Raw genomic sequence first — 15008 nt, 5'->3', positions numbered from 1 at the left:
AAGCTGAAAAGTAAACTAGTGGCCACAGCTGACGAGCATCAAGATTCAGATCATACTTTGTAGCAAGAACTAGCCAAGACTCAAGATCAAGCTTCAAGAGATTTATAGATAGGAATCTTGTAACTCGTAGTTGATAGGCTTAGCTAGTTTAGCTTTTTATTTTCTATTTTTGGTGTAATAAGGAGTTCAGCAAGCAGTAGCAGCAGCAACAGCAATAGTGGAATCACAGCTTCCTGGTAGTCCTAGCTACCGAAACATCCAGAACTACACTGACCTGATTCCTTTATAGCCAAGAATATGTAGGAAACCTCCGAAGCAAGGTTCGGTCAGATTTTTCAAAAAAAAATTCTCATAGAGTTTCAAATGGACAAAAATCTCTCGTAATTGCTCATTTTATCTTTGCCTGAAAACCCTTCGTGTCTCCAAACAAAGAGGGGCAGCTGTGAGCACGTGATTTTTGCCTCACATGAATTACTCCTACAGAATTCCCAAAATTAGATTTTTCTTTAATTATTTGTTATTTTAGGAATTATTGTAAAAACTTTTCTGATTGTTTGCATTTTTGTGTCCATGTTTAATCTTTTTAATTCATAAAAATACAAAATACATCGCATTTGCATTTAGGATTTAATTTTACATTTTTAGATTATTTAGTAAATTAGTGTTTTACAAAAATGGAAAAATCACAAAAAATAACTTATTTTTGCAGTTTTAATTTTTAGCTTCAAATTTTGGTAGTTTTCTTTTAATTTGGTATTTAATTAGTTGTGGTAATTATTATTTAGAGTTAATTAATTTAATTTGGTAGGATAATTTGGTTTAGAGATTAAATTAGGTTTTATTTTTAATTCTGAAAAGAAAAAGGAATTTTGAAATAAAAGAAAAAAGGAAAAGAATAAAAGAAGAAGTCTGATTTTGGGCCAATTTAATTCAAATTCCCCCAAGCCCAATTGATTTAATACCATTACCCATTCGAAACCGGCTCAGATCCATTCCCCAACCTGGTCCACCCCTCAATCGACCAAACGATGACGTTTTAGTTTCTCATCATATGAGCCGTTGATTTTACTGGTTCGAACGGCTTGGGAATTGTTTGTTCGACAATATAAAACTTTCCGAACATTGCACCCCCCCCCAGTCCAAACCTCTCTCAACCCCTTCCTTCTTCGTCACTAAAGAACGCTAGAAACGCCGCCCTTCAATTCCCCACTCATCGGCCGGCGGGGCCGCCTCTAACCAGCCCCAAATCTACACCACAAGACCCTCACATCATCCCCTTTTCCAATCCCCGACCAATTTTTCTCGAATCTATCCAGAACTCCTCGAATCTTAAATCTGAGTTCGAACCCTAAAAGTCCAAAATCATTTTCCGTTGAACCTGGTGGTATGCATGACCATAGGCTGCTGTTTCTTTCGACTTTGAAGTTTTGACCCAACGAAAACTGATGTTGCTCAGTTGTTCTTGATAAAGAACAAATGATTAACATTAGTTTTCGTTAAATCTATGTCTCTAGTGGGTTTTGATTTTTGATTTGGTAAGTTTTCTTCATCTCTTTGTCCGTTCTTTTTGTTTCACCTCTTATTCTTCTTCTTTTCTTTTCCGTTTATTTGAGTGGCATGTCTTCTGACTGAAATTGTGAATGGTTTCGAACCTAGTTCTTCCCTTTAGATTAATTTGGTGTTCGTATTTGCTCCGTTGGATTTTCAGTTTTTCTCTTCAATTTTTTTTTAAAAAAGGTTGTGCATTGATTTTGTTTATTGACTTGTTTAGTTTTTAGGTTTAAACTTCTGATCTTTGCCCTTCTTATTTTAGTTTTGTAATCTTTTAAATTAGGTTTGCTTTAATTTTGAATATGTAGTTTAATTATAGTTCATTAGTTAGCCTAAAAAAAAGAAAAAGAAAACAGTCGCTTAGTTAGAATTTTAGTAATTACTTCTTCTGTTTTTCCTGAATTACCCAAACGGATTTATGATTGGTTTTGGGCCTTGGGGTTAATTTTGATCCACTTTCAACGGGGCAGCCCATTCATCATGTTTAGTTATTGGGTCAATTTGACCCATTTGGTTTCAGGGGTAAAAGTAGGGGTCTTAAGGGTTAGATCAGGAAATTTAGGTTAGGGAATCTCTTGTAACTAACTTAGGAACCTTCCAGGAAGGTAGGGAATGGGACTTATCTGAAAGACTGATTTTTATACCAAGCACATGAGAGCAAAAATGAAAATTCAAAAAGGATTAAAAGAGTAAAATTGAATTCATTTTTTGCTGCCCTAAGGCTTGCCTATTAAGGCATTATTTCTTCACTCACAAGTCAGAATTTAGAGACTAAAAATTCTGAAAAGTTGCAAACGGCTGAGCTAAAAAGAACTTCAAAACTCTTGCATTTTGGTGGAAAATTGATCTAGTTCTGCAATTAGTTTTTCCATTCTAAAACACTTAAAGGATTTCTAGCTTATTCTGGGGATTCAAAGATGGTTTAAAGGCTGTTTGATCACTGTTCTATTGGTGATTTTTGAGTTGATTCTGTTGTTGCTTCTTCTCTGTTGAATTACTACTGCTGCTTCTTCATAACTTCAGGCTTTGTGTTGTTTATTTGATGTAACCAGGTACTCACTGCACCTCATTAACATGTTGAAATGAAAGGTTTTGAAGCTGTTGGATTTGAGTTTGAAAATCAGCGACACATTTGTACATAGATGTTATTTCTGCAAAATATTTGTTCCTGTAATTAATTAAGTTTTCTTCAGATGCTTGTTTGATCTTTTCTCTGGAAATTTTAAGTTCTGGTAGAAGCACTGAATAAGTGTTTGCCTTCACTCATTTGGTTTTAGATGAGTTAATACTCTGTTTGTATGAATATGATGTCCTTCAGTTTGTTTTTGCTCGAATGAACTAAGATAATATTTTTATGAACGAGATGTGAGTTCAGTGCAACTATTAAGTCCAGTAGAATTGAATTTATTTAGATCTATGCTAGTCTGTTGGGAATCAGTGTTTGTTTTTTTGGTGATTCTGGTTTGAGTTTGCTGGAGTTGATATGTATAAGTGTGGGATGAGAAATCTTCAGTTGTAGTTTATCCTGGTAAATGTATTCTGCTATTTGGAAATCATGCAGTACTTTACTTCACAAAATCATTATTGGTTTTAAAGTCATTAATCAGTTTACAGTTATTTGGATAAGAAAATGGTCCAGGTTACTTCAAGAGTCGAGCTATGTACTGATTTACTCATTTGCTTGTAAGTATGTTTAGTTGAGGTTGATATTTAGGTTCATATTTGTTTATTGGATATTCCCATAGGATCTTATTTGTCGTTATATGTATTGAACAGAGGTTTAATTAGATTTGAAATCTTGCAATTATCTCTTTGAAATTAGTCGAAGACTGATTTGAGTATGACTGCTAAATGATTGTTTGCTATTGAAAGCTTTGTTGGGCTCATGTCAATACTCTTGATTTCATATGCTATTTGTGTGCCTGGTGACTCGAACTCGAGTCCGGCCTTCTTTAGTCCTTAGTTCTCAAAAGATTTTGTCCATTCTTCGGCCTTGGACGATGGGGCCACCGGAAATGGAATTGCATGCCTCATCATGTTGCGCCTGCCTTCTTTAAATTCCCTTTCAATTGCCGAATATGGCACGAGCCATTTATTAAACAAACAGATCTGCCTTCTTCTTTAATGCAAAGGGTTCTGTTTAAGTCAGTATGAACATTAGATTAAAAAGGGTAAAAATCCCAACTCTTTAGTGTTTAATTATGTAGATTCCGTTAATTAGTTGGGGCCTTCCATATTAAATAACACCAATATCTATGACCCTCAAAACTAAATTTAGAAATCCTTCGGATTAGAATAATTTTAGGTGTGCCGTGCCAAATAAAACCCCAAAACGCATAGCCCTCACTTAATTAATTTTAATCCTTAGAAATCGAGGCGTTCCATTTAGTTGAATTTTCCATGGCCCTCGCAAACTTGAAAGTGTATAGTTGTTTTAGGCGCGCTATTTTAAAAATTAATTTCCTAAACTCGGGTGTGCATTTCATGTGACCCAAATCCAAATCTCAACAACGTTAGATAAAATGTGTCGCGAACCGGGGGCGCATTTCATGTGGCATGGTTCAAGACGTGTTTTAGATAACGTTGAATCTTCCTTAAAAATAATTAAAAGCGGTTTAATATGTTAAACTGTACCATAGGCTAAAACTTGTATTAAAATCAGATAATAGGCCAATTATAATTGTTCAAGCGACCGTGCTAGAACCACGGAACTCGGGAATGCCTAACACCTTCTCCCGAGTTAACAGAATTCCTTACATAGAATTTCTGGTTCGCAGACTTCAAAAGGAAAGTCGAATTTCCCCGATTTGGGATTTTAAAATAAACCGGTGACTTGGGACACCAAATGAACTATTCCAAGTGGCGACTCTAAGAATTAAATAAATAATCTCATTTCGAATAATGTCACTTAAAGTGGAAAAACTCCCTTATATACCCGTCGGGTGGTAAAAAGGAGGTGTGACACATAAAGCAATGTGACTTCGTCTGGGCTTGTTGCTTAAGCTGAAAATACGAAGTTTGTCATGTTTTCAACACAGCAGCACCTTTTTCTTTTTCTTTTATTATATATACTACTACTAGACTACTTTTCCCTTTCTACAAATTATTTAAAAAGGCTTAGCCTGTTTTTTCCTTCTGAAAACAAAGTATAACTAGTCTATCGCGCTTACAAATTATTAAAAACAATTGAATTTAAAGGTAAACTAAATGAAGGAATATTATTTTCTCCAGGACTATGCTTGCAGTATATAATTAAAATAAGCAAATAAATATTTACAGGAACAACAGTAGTAATATTATATATGCCTACCTTAATTTGATCGATCTCTCCATAGCTAATTAAGTTGAAATGAAAGCTGATGATTAAACGGCATCGTCCTACACTTGCTGTCCAAGGTCGTAGACTTGTGTATAGTGGTTTAATTTGGTGGGGTTTTGCTAGTGCAAATATGGATGTATATTTAATTTTTTGAGGAAGAAGCTTATTCAAACATGTTTGCACGACACGTAGAGGTTTGAAATAACTCAAAAGCAAATGAAAGTTCATCAAGTGTCTGCTAACATGTTGTACAAGTTTAGATATACTTCGACAATTTTGGATGATATAAATATTTATCGAGTTGAGGGGCAAAACAGTCAACTGAAATGAGAAACTTACAAACTTTAGTAGTGGGGGTTTACAGATCGAGGAGCTATCTGTAATTGGTTAGTCCTTATGGCTTTTCGAGTCCAGTGAATTTATTCGCGGTTCGCGTAAATTGAATTTATGATATAAATTTTTTGCTAATTTTCTAAAATTAATATTTTGAATATTTTTTTAGCATTCAGCTCCAAGTAGATTATTTTTCAAGTTTTAACAAGAATTACCACCTAGTTTTATATTTTTCTGTATTTTTTCATCAATTTTTGGTCCTACAGATATACTTAATTTTTTTTAATAATCTATATAGATGAAACCATATTTTTTATAATTTCTTAAAATGAAAAAGGAAAAAGGAAAAAATTTCAAGAAAAAATAATCTCTTCATTTGCATATTTTAACAAATTATATAACTTGGTTTTCCTTTTACATTTGATTATTGTAAATAAATATATGCCTTTTTCTCTTTTATTAGAGAGTTCAATTTTAATGCTTTTATAAACTCTCATCGTTTACAATAAAAAATGATAAATAAAGAAGGTCGACAACAACAAAAAAGAAAAATGAAAGGAAAACTTTTTCTACTTTTCGGAAAAGCTATGAGTCCTTAAGCTATAAGGTTTGAAATTATAGAGATATGCAATGAGATATGAGTTGAGTTATATGAACAATTATTTTCATATGATTGATGAAATAATATGAAAAGCAAATGGTAAATGTCAACGTAGTCGAAATAAAGATTACCTATATCCTTGTGGTTATTTAGAGTGGTCATCACATTTTTTTTTCTTATCAGCGAGGGCCAACGAGACTTATTTATTAAAAAAGGAGAAGTAGGGAGGCAAAAAAGGGTTGTGTACAGTAGACAAGTGGTCCAGCCCTTCCCCAAACCCAAGGAAGGATGCACGTTCATCCAAGCGATGTCATCCGACACCACTTCGTCAACAAATTTTTAATTTATGTATGCGCAAATGATATGCAAAACAACTAAATTATTTTAAAAAATGACCTTTCTTAATGCTAGAGCTTCGTTGGTGCGCTGCAGTGAACCTTTGGAGGTTATAGGATCGATCCCTGTTAAGCTGATCTATTTTTTTGTTTGAAATTTTGAGCCTTATTTTGAAGAAAATGCAGAAGCCAGAAACGCTTGATCCTTCGACTCCCCAATAAAAATGTAAGCATGCTGGAACCTCTGGTTCCTTTACTTTTTTTAAAAAAAAAGTCCGACTCATCACCTAATGAATCTATTTTGGATTAAAAAATGAAGTATTTAATAATATTCTTTATGAGTCTATTATGGATAAATTTCAAAAACTGAAAACTCGTCGATGGAGATTTGTAATATTGTGTTTCTTTAAAATATGATGTTGGTACAGTAATATATTCATTCATTTATTTCTTTAAATGTCGACACCACTTAATATAAATCTTGTGTATGCCCCTGACCGGACTCCGCACATAATTAGAGCTTAGTGCACCGGACTTGAGTAAGCTGGCCGTTATATGCCCTTGACAGGCCCCAAGTTGAGTCGTGACAATAACAGATGTTCAGAATTTTTGTTTTTCCTACAGATTTTGTCTTCCTGAACCAAAAGTAGCACATAAATTGATGAATAACTGTTTAAATATCTTTTCCATCTTCACTTCCAACTTCATATTTCAAGCACTTCCCTTTTCTTCCCCTGCACACCCACTTGTTTGGAAAGACAACTTTTCTTCATTTGGTTTGTAGAGAAGAGGAAGAAAAAAAAAATTTACTTCACCTTTGGCCTTGCTTGTTAAACATACCTTCCCTCACCACTTTTGAAATTTAATAATCTCAGAACAAAAGAGGACACATTTCCTCCTCTTTCTACTTCATTTTCCAGTTCTTTCCGTTTTTCTTCTTCCAAATAAACAAGGTATTATTTCACAACAATATCACATTATCCCCAAACAATAAAGTTTCCTCTGTATTTTTCATATTGGAGAATTTCTATTTCATTTTGCGCATTTTCTCCGATTGGTGGGAGGGAGGGGGAGGATGAGTTTAATGAATAATGGAAAAAAAAAATCCATTATGAGAGGTTGAGAACAATGATGTGCTTAACTGTTCTCCAACATAAACAGGTTGGAGAAATAATTCAACAAAACAATTAACATTACAGCATGAATCCCACTAATATTCGCCCAATTCTTGAATCCAGGATAATAATCATCCATAAGAAATTTACATAAATATTAATTAACACATATTGAACAAACAAAAGATTACCTACTACTCATGTCCGTAAACTCAATATCAACATCAAAAGGAGAAGAAGGCTTAGCTTGAAACCTTAAAGATTTGAAAGTAAGTATTAATAAACCTTTTAGAAACTGAATCAAATATCTCAGCTAATGACTGCCTTCGGAGGCAAGAGATTGACTACTCTACAGATGCCCCCTATAACCATAGTATTCTGAGAAAGATTCCAACTTTACACATTTTGGAAGCGCTTAGCTAATTAAATACAATGCTCCATTAAGTTGTTAGATTCTTGCAACTTTTGGAACATCGACAGGGAACTGATGAATCTCATCCATCCACGGATTCTTCTCCTCGGCTGGATTTATAGTTCTCAATGCCTTCCAAACAGCACTATTACATTTGAATCCCGAACCAAATGCTATCTGCCAAGTTCGGTCTCCTCTCTTGATTCTTCCCTTGGCTTCCGAGTAGGCCAATTCATACCAAAGGGAACTGCTTGAAGTGTTCCCAAATCGATAAAGTGTCATTCTTGAAGGCTCCATATTCCAATCAGAAAGCTGCAAGTTTTTCTCTATTTCATCCAATACAGCTCTCCCACCAGCATGAATGCAGAAATGTTCAAACGCCAACTTAAAATCAGGGATATAAGGCCTAATCTTCATCTTCAATAGCTTCCTTCCTACCAACGTGGAGAAGAAAAGGAACTGCTCCGACATAGGAAGCACAAGAGGACCCAATGTAGTGATGTTGGTTTTCAAAGCATCACCCGCTACTGACATCAGCTCCTTCGACAGAGAGACTCCAACTTCTCTATTGGAATCTTCCATTTGGTAGACACAAGTAAAGCACTTATCATCAGAACCCTTGTGAGTTCTAACAGTATGGACCAGCTGATACTTTGATCTTCTTCGATCTGATCTTTTGTTTGAGAGCAACACAGCAGCACCTCCCATACGGAATAAGCAATTCGGAAGGAGCATGGATTTCTCATTACCAAAATACCAATTCAAAGTGATGTTTTCCATGCTAAGCACCAAGGCATAAGTGTTGGGCTGGACTTGAAGAAGATCTTTCGCAAGATCAATCGAGATCAAACCAGCACTACAACCCATTCCACCGAGATTGTAGCTGATAATGTTCCCCCGAAGTTTGTAATGGTTGACAATCATCGCAGACAAAGAAGGGGTCGGGTTAAACAAGCTGCAATTCACTACTAAAATTCCAATATCCTTAGGTTTAACAGAGGTTTTAGCAAGAAGCTCGTCGATGGCTCCAAACATAACAGCCTCCGCTTCTTTTCTTGCTTCTGCCATACAAGGATTTGGAGGTACCTGAGTCACTGCTTCGGGAAGGTAAGTTAAATCACCAAGACCAGACTTCTCAACAATTTTCCTTTGAAACTCAAGGTTTTCGTTAGAAAACGTTCCAACGGACTTAGACATATCCAAGAAATTCTCCCTTGTGCATTTCCTTGCATCTATCGGTTTATAGCACGAGAAATCGACAAGGTAGACAGGGCGAGGACGGGTAAAGAAATAGAGAGTAGACAAAAAGACCAAAAGGGTGGAGCAAATGACAACAGATATGAGATTAAACCTAAGTTGATCCCAAAGAACATAAAGGTCATTGAGTGAGAATGTAGAGAGTTGAGCAGCAGTGAGAACAACTAGAGGTGACAAAAACAGGTACATTCCATGTGTAATGAGGCAATGGTATCCAAGTTTAACATATTTCAGTTTCACAGATTTTTTAAAATCAGGAAGCTTTCTTGAAATAGAAGGTGGATTTACTGGTGTTTCTGGCTTAGTTTCACTCATCTTGATCTTTTGTGTTGATATAACACAAAATCAACAGTTCAAGGGCAGTCAGTCCTATAAACAACACAAGATTGGCAATATTTAAGGTCAACGGTTATCTAAGAATCGTTGAGTTGCCCCAAAATTTCAGTTTTGTAATAGCAATCAAGATTGGATTTTTACAGCAAAGATTGAATTTCTACAACATGCTAAAGGTTTAACAAACAAAGGAGCAAAAATATTCAAGAACAAGTACCATTTCACAAGAATGTCTCACAGGAAAAACAGGCCAAACTCAAAGAACCACCTGTAGAAAAGAACAAACAAACATCAGTCTGACTAAATGTACAACAGATAAAGTTTCCCTCAGTGACAACATCCAACAAAACAGAAAAACAAAACATAGACAGACAAATTTCAAAATTTTTAAGCAGTGAGGAAAAGAAGAAAAACCCATCTCAAGACAAGATCAGGAAAACAAACCTTAATCAGTGCGGAATACAACCCCCACAACTGCACAATGCTTGAGAGGGAGGAGATAGAAGATGGTTTTGAAGGTGGTATAATCAGATATTAATTTATAGGAAACGAGTGAAAATTTGGATTTGCATTTAAAAGGATAAAAACGTTGATTCCGTAGTGGGGTCCAATTTTGGTAGCCAGTTTTTCACTTTTTCATCTGCTCTCTTGAGTCAGCTTCACCCACAGTTCTAACATATGGAGATGGAGTAGTATCAAACTCTTTACTAGTGGACCCACTCATGTGAGTACAAGTGCAGGTCTTGGAAGAGAAAAAGACAAGAAAATTCAATGGACGTTTGTTGCGATTACGTTCGCACTTCCGTAAGGATTGGGCAGTTGGAAATTAGCAAGCAAGTAGTAGTACTAGTTTCTACTTCCTTGCGAACGTGTATAAAACTGTGTTGGTGGGGAAGGGATAGCTATGTATTAATTGACTCCTTGAATCTAGAAGAAAAAGTACTACTACAAAAATTTCTTTTTCTAAAAATAATATTTCCTTTTTTTTTTTCTCTCTATTAAAATACAAAAACTAAGGCATAGTAGAAGGGTCATCGAACCCGTTAACCTCCGAAATTTTATATATATAGAAAACGATTATATTAAAAGTCTGATAGGCGTAGTGGTTGAGCGATCCGCCCATGTGCCCCTCTACCTTCAAATCCTAGGTTCGCATATGGGCTTAAGGGTGATTGAATTTTTTTTTGGGGAAAAGATAAGAGTACCTATAAAAGTGAAACTATTTACCCTGCCCTACCCATTAAAGAATTCTACCCGCTAAATAATTACAATCTCCTACTCACTTAATAAATAAACGGGAATATCAAAATAACTATCCCACGCTTAATGCCTTACCTATAAAAACGCAAAAGCTGCTCAAAATTTCAGAAAATCAGCGCACACAATTGAGATTTCCACCGACATTCCCTAATTTGAAGATCACTAAGTGTGAAAAAACAAATCGAAGATGTTGATTCGCATCTTCTTTTCGGATTTTGATTTCGCTGTTATTTTGATTTTGATTTCGGAGCTAAACTTCTGAATTTTAGCTGAAAATTCTAATCTAGGTTTGGAGATCTGGAGATCTATAGGTTTGGAGATCTGGAGATCTATAGGTTTGATTTCGAAAAATCTGTTGCAGCTATATACTATTGAAATTTCGAACACTTTTGATTTCGAATACTGTTGATTTCGAACACTGTTGAAATTTGCATTGTTGAGATTCAAGACATAAAAGTGATTATAACTTCAGAATCATGGAAAATATTCCAATTCTGCCACAGCATAGTGGAGAATGGGATGATAACAATAATTTCATAAATTTTCATGTTGATGCAATTCTAATAAAGACCTCTTGGAAATTTGAACAACTTCTCAGAGAAATTGCAAAGCAACTGCAAAAGGACAGTAAAACAATAGTTATTCAGTATGCTATTGCTCAAGGATATCCACCAATTACAATTTGCAGCGATATGAGTATTAGTGTTTACATGGAATTGAAAAAATCAAGTGCATGGATGACAACACTTCCCCTGTGTGTGTCGTTTGCTAAAAACACTATAGCTGCAAGCACCTCCAGTTTCGATGTTGCTCCAATTTCATCAGAAATTGCACAATTTGAAAGCACTGATATGATTATTATGTTTGATGTGCAAGAAAGAGATGACGCCATTTTAGAACTTGATGATGCAAACATCATAACTGATCAATTTCATCAAAATGTTGAAAAAGGACAAATTTATGAAGACAAGAACCTGCTGGCTCTCGTTATGAAACAGTATGTCGTTAGAGAAAAATGTCAATATCGGATTCATAAATCATGCCCAAGAAGGTCCGTCTACATGTTTTCAAGTAAAAAACTATGTGATACCTATATAGTATATAAGTATGCTAAATCAGCATACTATGCGAGTATGGAATTGTATTGGTTTGTCTGTGTTTTTTATCAGTAATACTGGTATAGTATATAAGTATGTTATATCTGTATACTATGCGAGTATATAACTGTATTGGTTTGTCTTTGTTATTATCAGTAAAACATAAGACCAATATAGTATATATGTATGCTAAATCAGTATACTATGTGAGTATAGAATTGTGCTGCTTTGTCTATATTTTTTATCAGCAAAATATGATACTGATACAGTATATAAGTATACCAACAGAGTATACCATGTGAGTATATAATTGTACGGATATTTGTGTGTGTTTTTTATCAATAAAACATTATACATAACTGTATTTGTATTATAAATAGGTATATCCTTGAATGCGTGGATGAAAGATGTACTTGGAGACTTAAAGCATCAAGCCTGCGAGCATCAAATCTTTTCAAAGTGACAGATTTCAATTCTGTCCACAGTTGTTTAACTGATAAGAGATTTTGTTCACAAAAGCAAGCTGTCTCAGCTTTTGTTGCAGATGTGGTACAAGATAAACTTGTTGACCCGAAAACCATATATACACCAACAGATATCCAGAGAGACATCCAAAAAGCATATGGTATGGACTTAAGCTACATGCAAGCATGGGGATCAAAAGAAAAAGCAATGCAATTATTGAGACGATCACCAAGTGAATCATACAAGAAAATGTCAACATATCTTTATATGTTAGAGTACGCTAACTCAGGATCAGTGACACGACTACACACTGAAGGAGATGGGAGCTTCTTGTATGCATTCATAGCTATATATGCATCGATTAGAGGATGGGTCTATTGTAGGCCAACAATTGTAGTTGATGGAAGTTTTTTAAAGTCAACATATAGAGGGACCATACTCACGGCTTCCACGCAAGACGCAGAGGGTAAGAATACAATCCAATTACATTCAGTTAAAGAAACAAAAAATATTTTCAAATATTATATGATACCAGTATGGTATACAAGTATACCAACAGAGTATATAGTTGTTTTGCTACACACCTGCGCGTACCTATAACTATACTACTATATGAAATGCTAAATTAATATTTTGTGTACAATCCAATTACATTCAGTTAAAGAAACAAAAAATATTTTCAAATATTATATGATACCAGTATGGTATACAAGTATACCAACAGAGTATATAGTTGTTTTGCTACACACCTGCGTGTACCTATAACTATACTACTATATGAAATACTAAAATAATATTTTGTGTACAATCCAATTACATTCAGTTAAAGAAACAAAAAATATTTTCAAATATTATATGATACCAGTATGGTTTACAAGTATACAAACAGAGTATACAATTGTTTTGCTACACACCTGCACGTACCTATGACTATACTACTATATGAAATACTAAATTAATATTTTTTTTGTACAATCCAATTACATTCAGTTAAAGAAACAAAAAATATTTGCAAATATTATATGATACCAGTATGGTATACAAGTATACCAACAAAGTATATAGTTGTTTTGCTACACACCTGCACCTACCTATGACTATACTACTATATGAAATGCTAAATTAATATAGTGTGTTGTAATTGATATTTTGTTCTTTGGGTTTACAGGACAAATTCTACCCCTTGCATATGCAATTGTTGATTCGAAAAATGATGCATCGTGAGAATGGTTCTTCGTGTAGTTCAGAGAAACCTATGGACAAAGAGAGGGAATGTGCATTGTATCAGACAGGCATGATGCTATATGGAAAGCAACTTCAATTGTCTATCCAGAAGTCCCTCATTGTGCATGTATGTTCCATTTGTGGAACAACATAAAGACAAACTTCAGGAAGAGCCAAAAACAAATCAAAGAAGTATATTTTGCGTTAGCAAGAGCTTACACTGTTGAAGAATTCAGCAGGCATATGGCAGAGTTAGAAGCTATTGATAGTAGAGTGAAAACATACCTGATGGATATTGGATATGATAAATGGTCTCGGGCGCATTCCAAGGCAAATAGAACAATGACCATGACATCGAATATTGCGGAATCAGTAAATGCAGCAAACAAGCACGCAAGAGACCTCCCAGTTGTGAATTTGCTTGACTTTATGACAACATTGATTCAAAAATGGAATTACACCAATCGGAAGGATGCAGTGGAATCATTTATGAAGATTAGTGCAAAGTAAGAAAAAATATTGGCAGATAATACTATCTTATCACAGACGATGACGGTATGCATTTTCAAAATCATAAAAACACTGCATGTACTGTATTTTTACTTTTTTACCTTAGTGATTTCACTAAAACAACTGAATATTGTTATTTAAGAAATACTATTACTTCATATAGCTAATGACTTTTCTTAATTAAAATTATACTAGGTGTTGCCATCAACTGAATTCTTACATTTAATAATTGATGGCCAAACAAGAAATGTGGTGCGCCTACATGAAAGAAACTGCACTTGTGGGAGGTTTCAGCTAGACGATATTCCATGTCCACATGCAATGGCAGTTATACAAAAATTCCATATGGATTCATACAAGGATTGCTCGGATTACTACAACATAGACTACTTGCTGAAAACATATGAGATACCAGTAAATCCATTGCCAGATGAAACAATGTGGCAAATTTCAGAAGATGTCTCTTCGCAGGTGGTACTGCCACCAAAAGGAAAAATCAAACCAGGAAGACCTAAAAAGAAGAGAGGCATAGGAGGCTGGGAAGGAAATACAGTTACATGTGCACTATGCGGGAGAAAAGGACACAACCGGAGAACATGCCGAAATATTCCAAAAAGAGATTGATATAATGCTTCAATGTTTTTATAGAACTCATATATCGTAGAATCATAGCATTTGAATTGCAAAAAAATAAAATGCATTTCTTGCACTAGACATATATTTGGTATGATGATTCTTTGAGAAATTACTTTTTGGCAACAAATTTATATGGCTACTTGTATTTTCAATAAGAATCTATTTATTTTCTATTTTAGTATATAAAAGTGGGATGCATTTACATCTAGTTGCTGCAGGAAAAAAGATGCTAAAATATTTATGTGATACCCATTTGGTATATCTGTATACCTTATTAGTATATCTGTATATCTTATTAGTATCAAAATATGTGCAGAAATAGAAGTGGTGCTGCAAATGCAACATTTGTACATACTTTGTTAACAAAATGGACTCGTTTTGCAGCTCATGTCTGTATTGAAGTATAACAAATTGGAAGCCATTTACATGCAATTATTGTACATCATCAGGTGCATTAATACAAGGTGATACCCAAATGTTATATTTGTATACCTCGCTGTTATATAGTGGTATTGCACTAATATGGATAAAACAAAATATGCGCAGAAATACAAATGGTG

At 34.6% G+C, this 15008-nt stretch overlaps 3 protein-coding genes across 4 annotated transcripts; 2 read left to right on the top strand and 1 right to left on the bottom strand.

Moving 5' to 3' along the window:
• Positions 1-7344: 7344 nt before the first annotated feature.
• On the bottom strand, positions 7345-9912 carry LOC104239459 (3-ketoacyl-CoA synthase 11-like). 2 transcript variants are annotated; one of them, XM_009794091.2, is made up of 3 exons: positions 9701-9912; positions 9474-9524; positions 7345-9292 (listed from the first exon to the last, which is right to left on the bottom strand). In XM_009794091.2, exon 3 carries the CDS (start codon positions 9236-9238, stop codon positions 7703-7705), a length of 1536 nt encoding a protein of 511 aa, XP_009792393.1. In that variant the 5' UTR covers positions 9239-9292; positions 9474-9524; positions 9701-9912; the 3' UTR covers positions 7345-7702. The 2 variants fall into 2 exon arrangements, with proteins under 2 accessions (XP_009792393.1, XP_009792392.1); XM_009794090.2 differs by having other exon boundaries at positions 7345-9524; positions 9701-9911.
• Positions 9913-10992: 1080 nt separating this feature from the next.
• Positions 10993-13302, top strand: LOC138875872 (uncharacterized). The gene is made up of 3 exons (XM_070154747.1): positions 10993-11513; positions 11994-12544; positions 13247-13302. The coding sequence occupies exons 1-3, from the start codon at positions 10993-10995 to the stop codon at positions 13300-13302; spliced, it is 1128 nt and encodes a 375-aa protein (XP_070010848.1).
• Positions 13303-13851: 549 nt separating this feature from the next.
• On the top strand, positions 13852-14436 carry LOC104240967 (uncharacterized). Its single transcript, XM_070154745.1, has 2 exons — positions 13852-13857; positions 14008-14436. Exons 1-2 carry the CDS (start codon positions 13852-13854, stop codon positions 14434-14436), a joined length of 435 nt encoding a protein of 144 aa, XP_070010846.1.
• Positions 14437-15008: the final 572 nt, after the last annotated feature.

The sequence above is a fragment of the Nicotiana sylvestris genome, chromosome 8 (assembly GCF_000393655.2).
Source record: "Nicotiana sylvestris chromosome 8, ASM39365v2, whole genome shotgun sequence".
Lineage (NCBI taxonomy): Eukaryota > Viridiplantae > Streptophyta > Magnoliopsida > Solanales > Solanaceae > Nicotiana > Nicotiana sylvestris.
Note: the sequence above shows the minus strand (reverse complement) of the source record. Positions and strands in the feature narration are given on the sequence as shown.

What these genes read in the sequence shown, in the direction of transcription:
- LOC104239459 (XM_009794091.2), bottom strand. Translation starts at nt 9,238, where the DNA reads ATGAGTGAAACTAAGCCAGAAACACCAGTAAATCCACCTTCTATTTCA.
- LOC138875872 (XM_070154747.1), top strand. Translation starts at nt 10,993, where the DNA reads ATGGAAAATATTCCAATTCTGCCACAGCATAGTGGAGAATGGGATGAT. An exon ending in CTGGCTCTCGTTATGAAACA is followed by an intron (nt 11,514 to 11,993) that starts GTATGTCGTTAG and finishes TATTATAAATAG; the next exon opens with GTATATCCTTGAATGCGTGG. An exon ending in TTCCACGCAAGACGCAGAGG is followed by an intron (nt 12,545 to 13,246) that starts GTAAGAATACAA and finishes TTGGGTTTACAG; the next exon opens with GACAAATTCTACCCCTTGCA.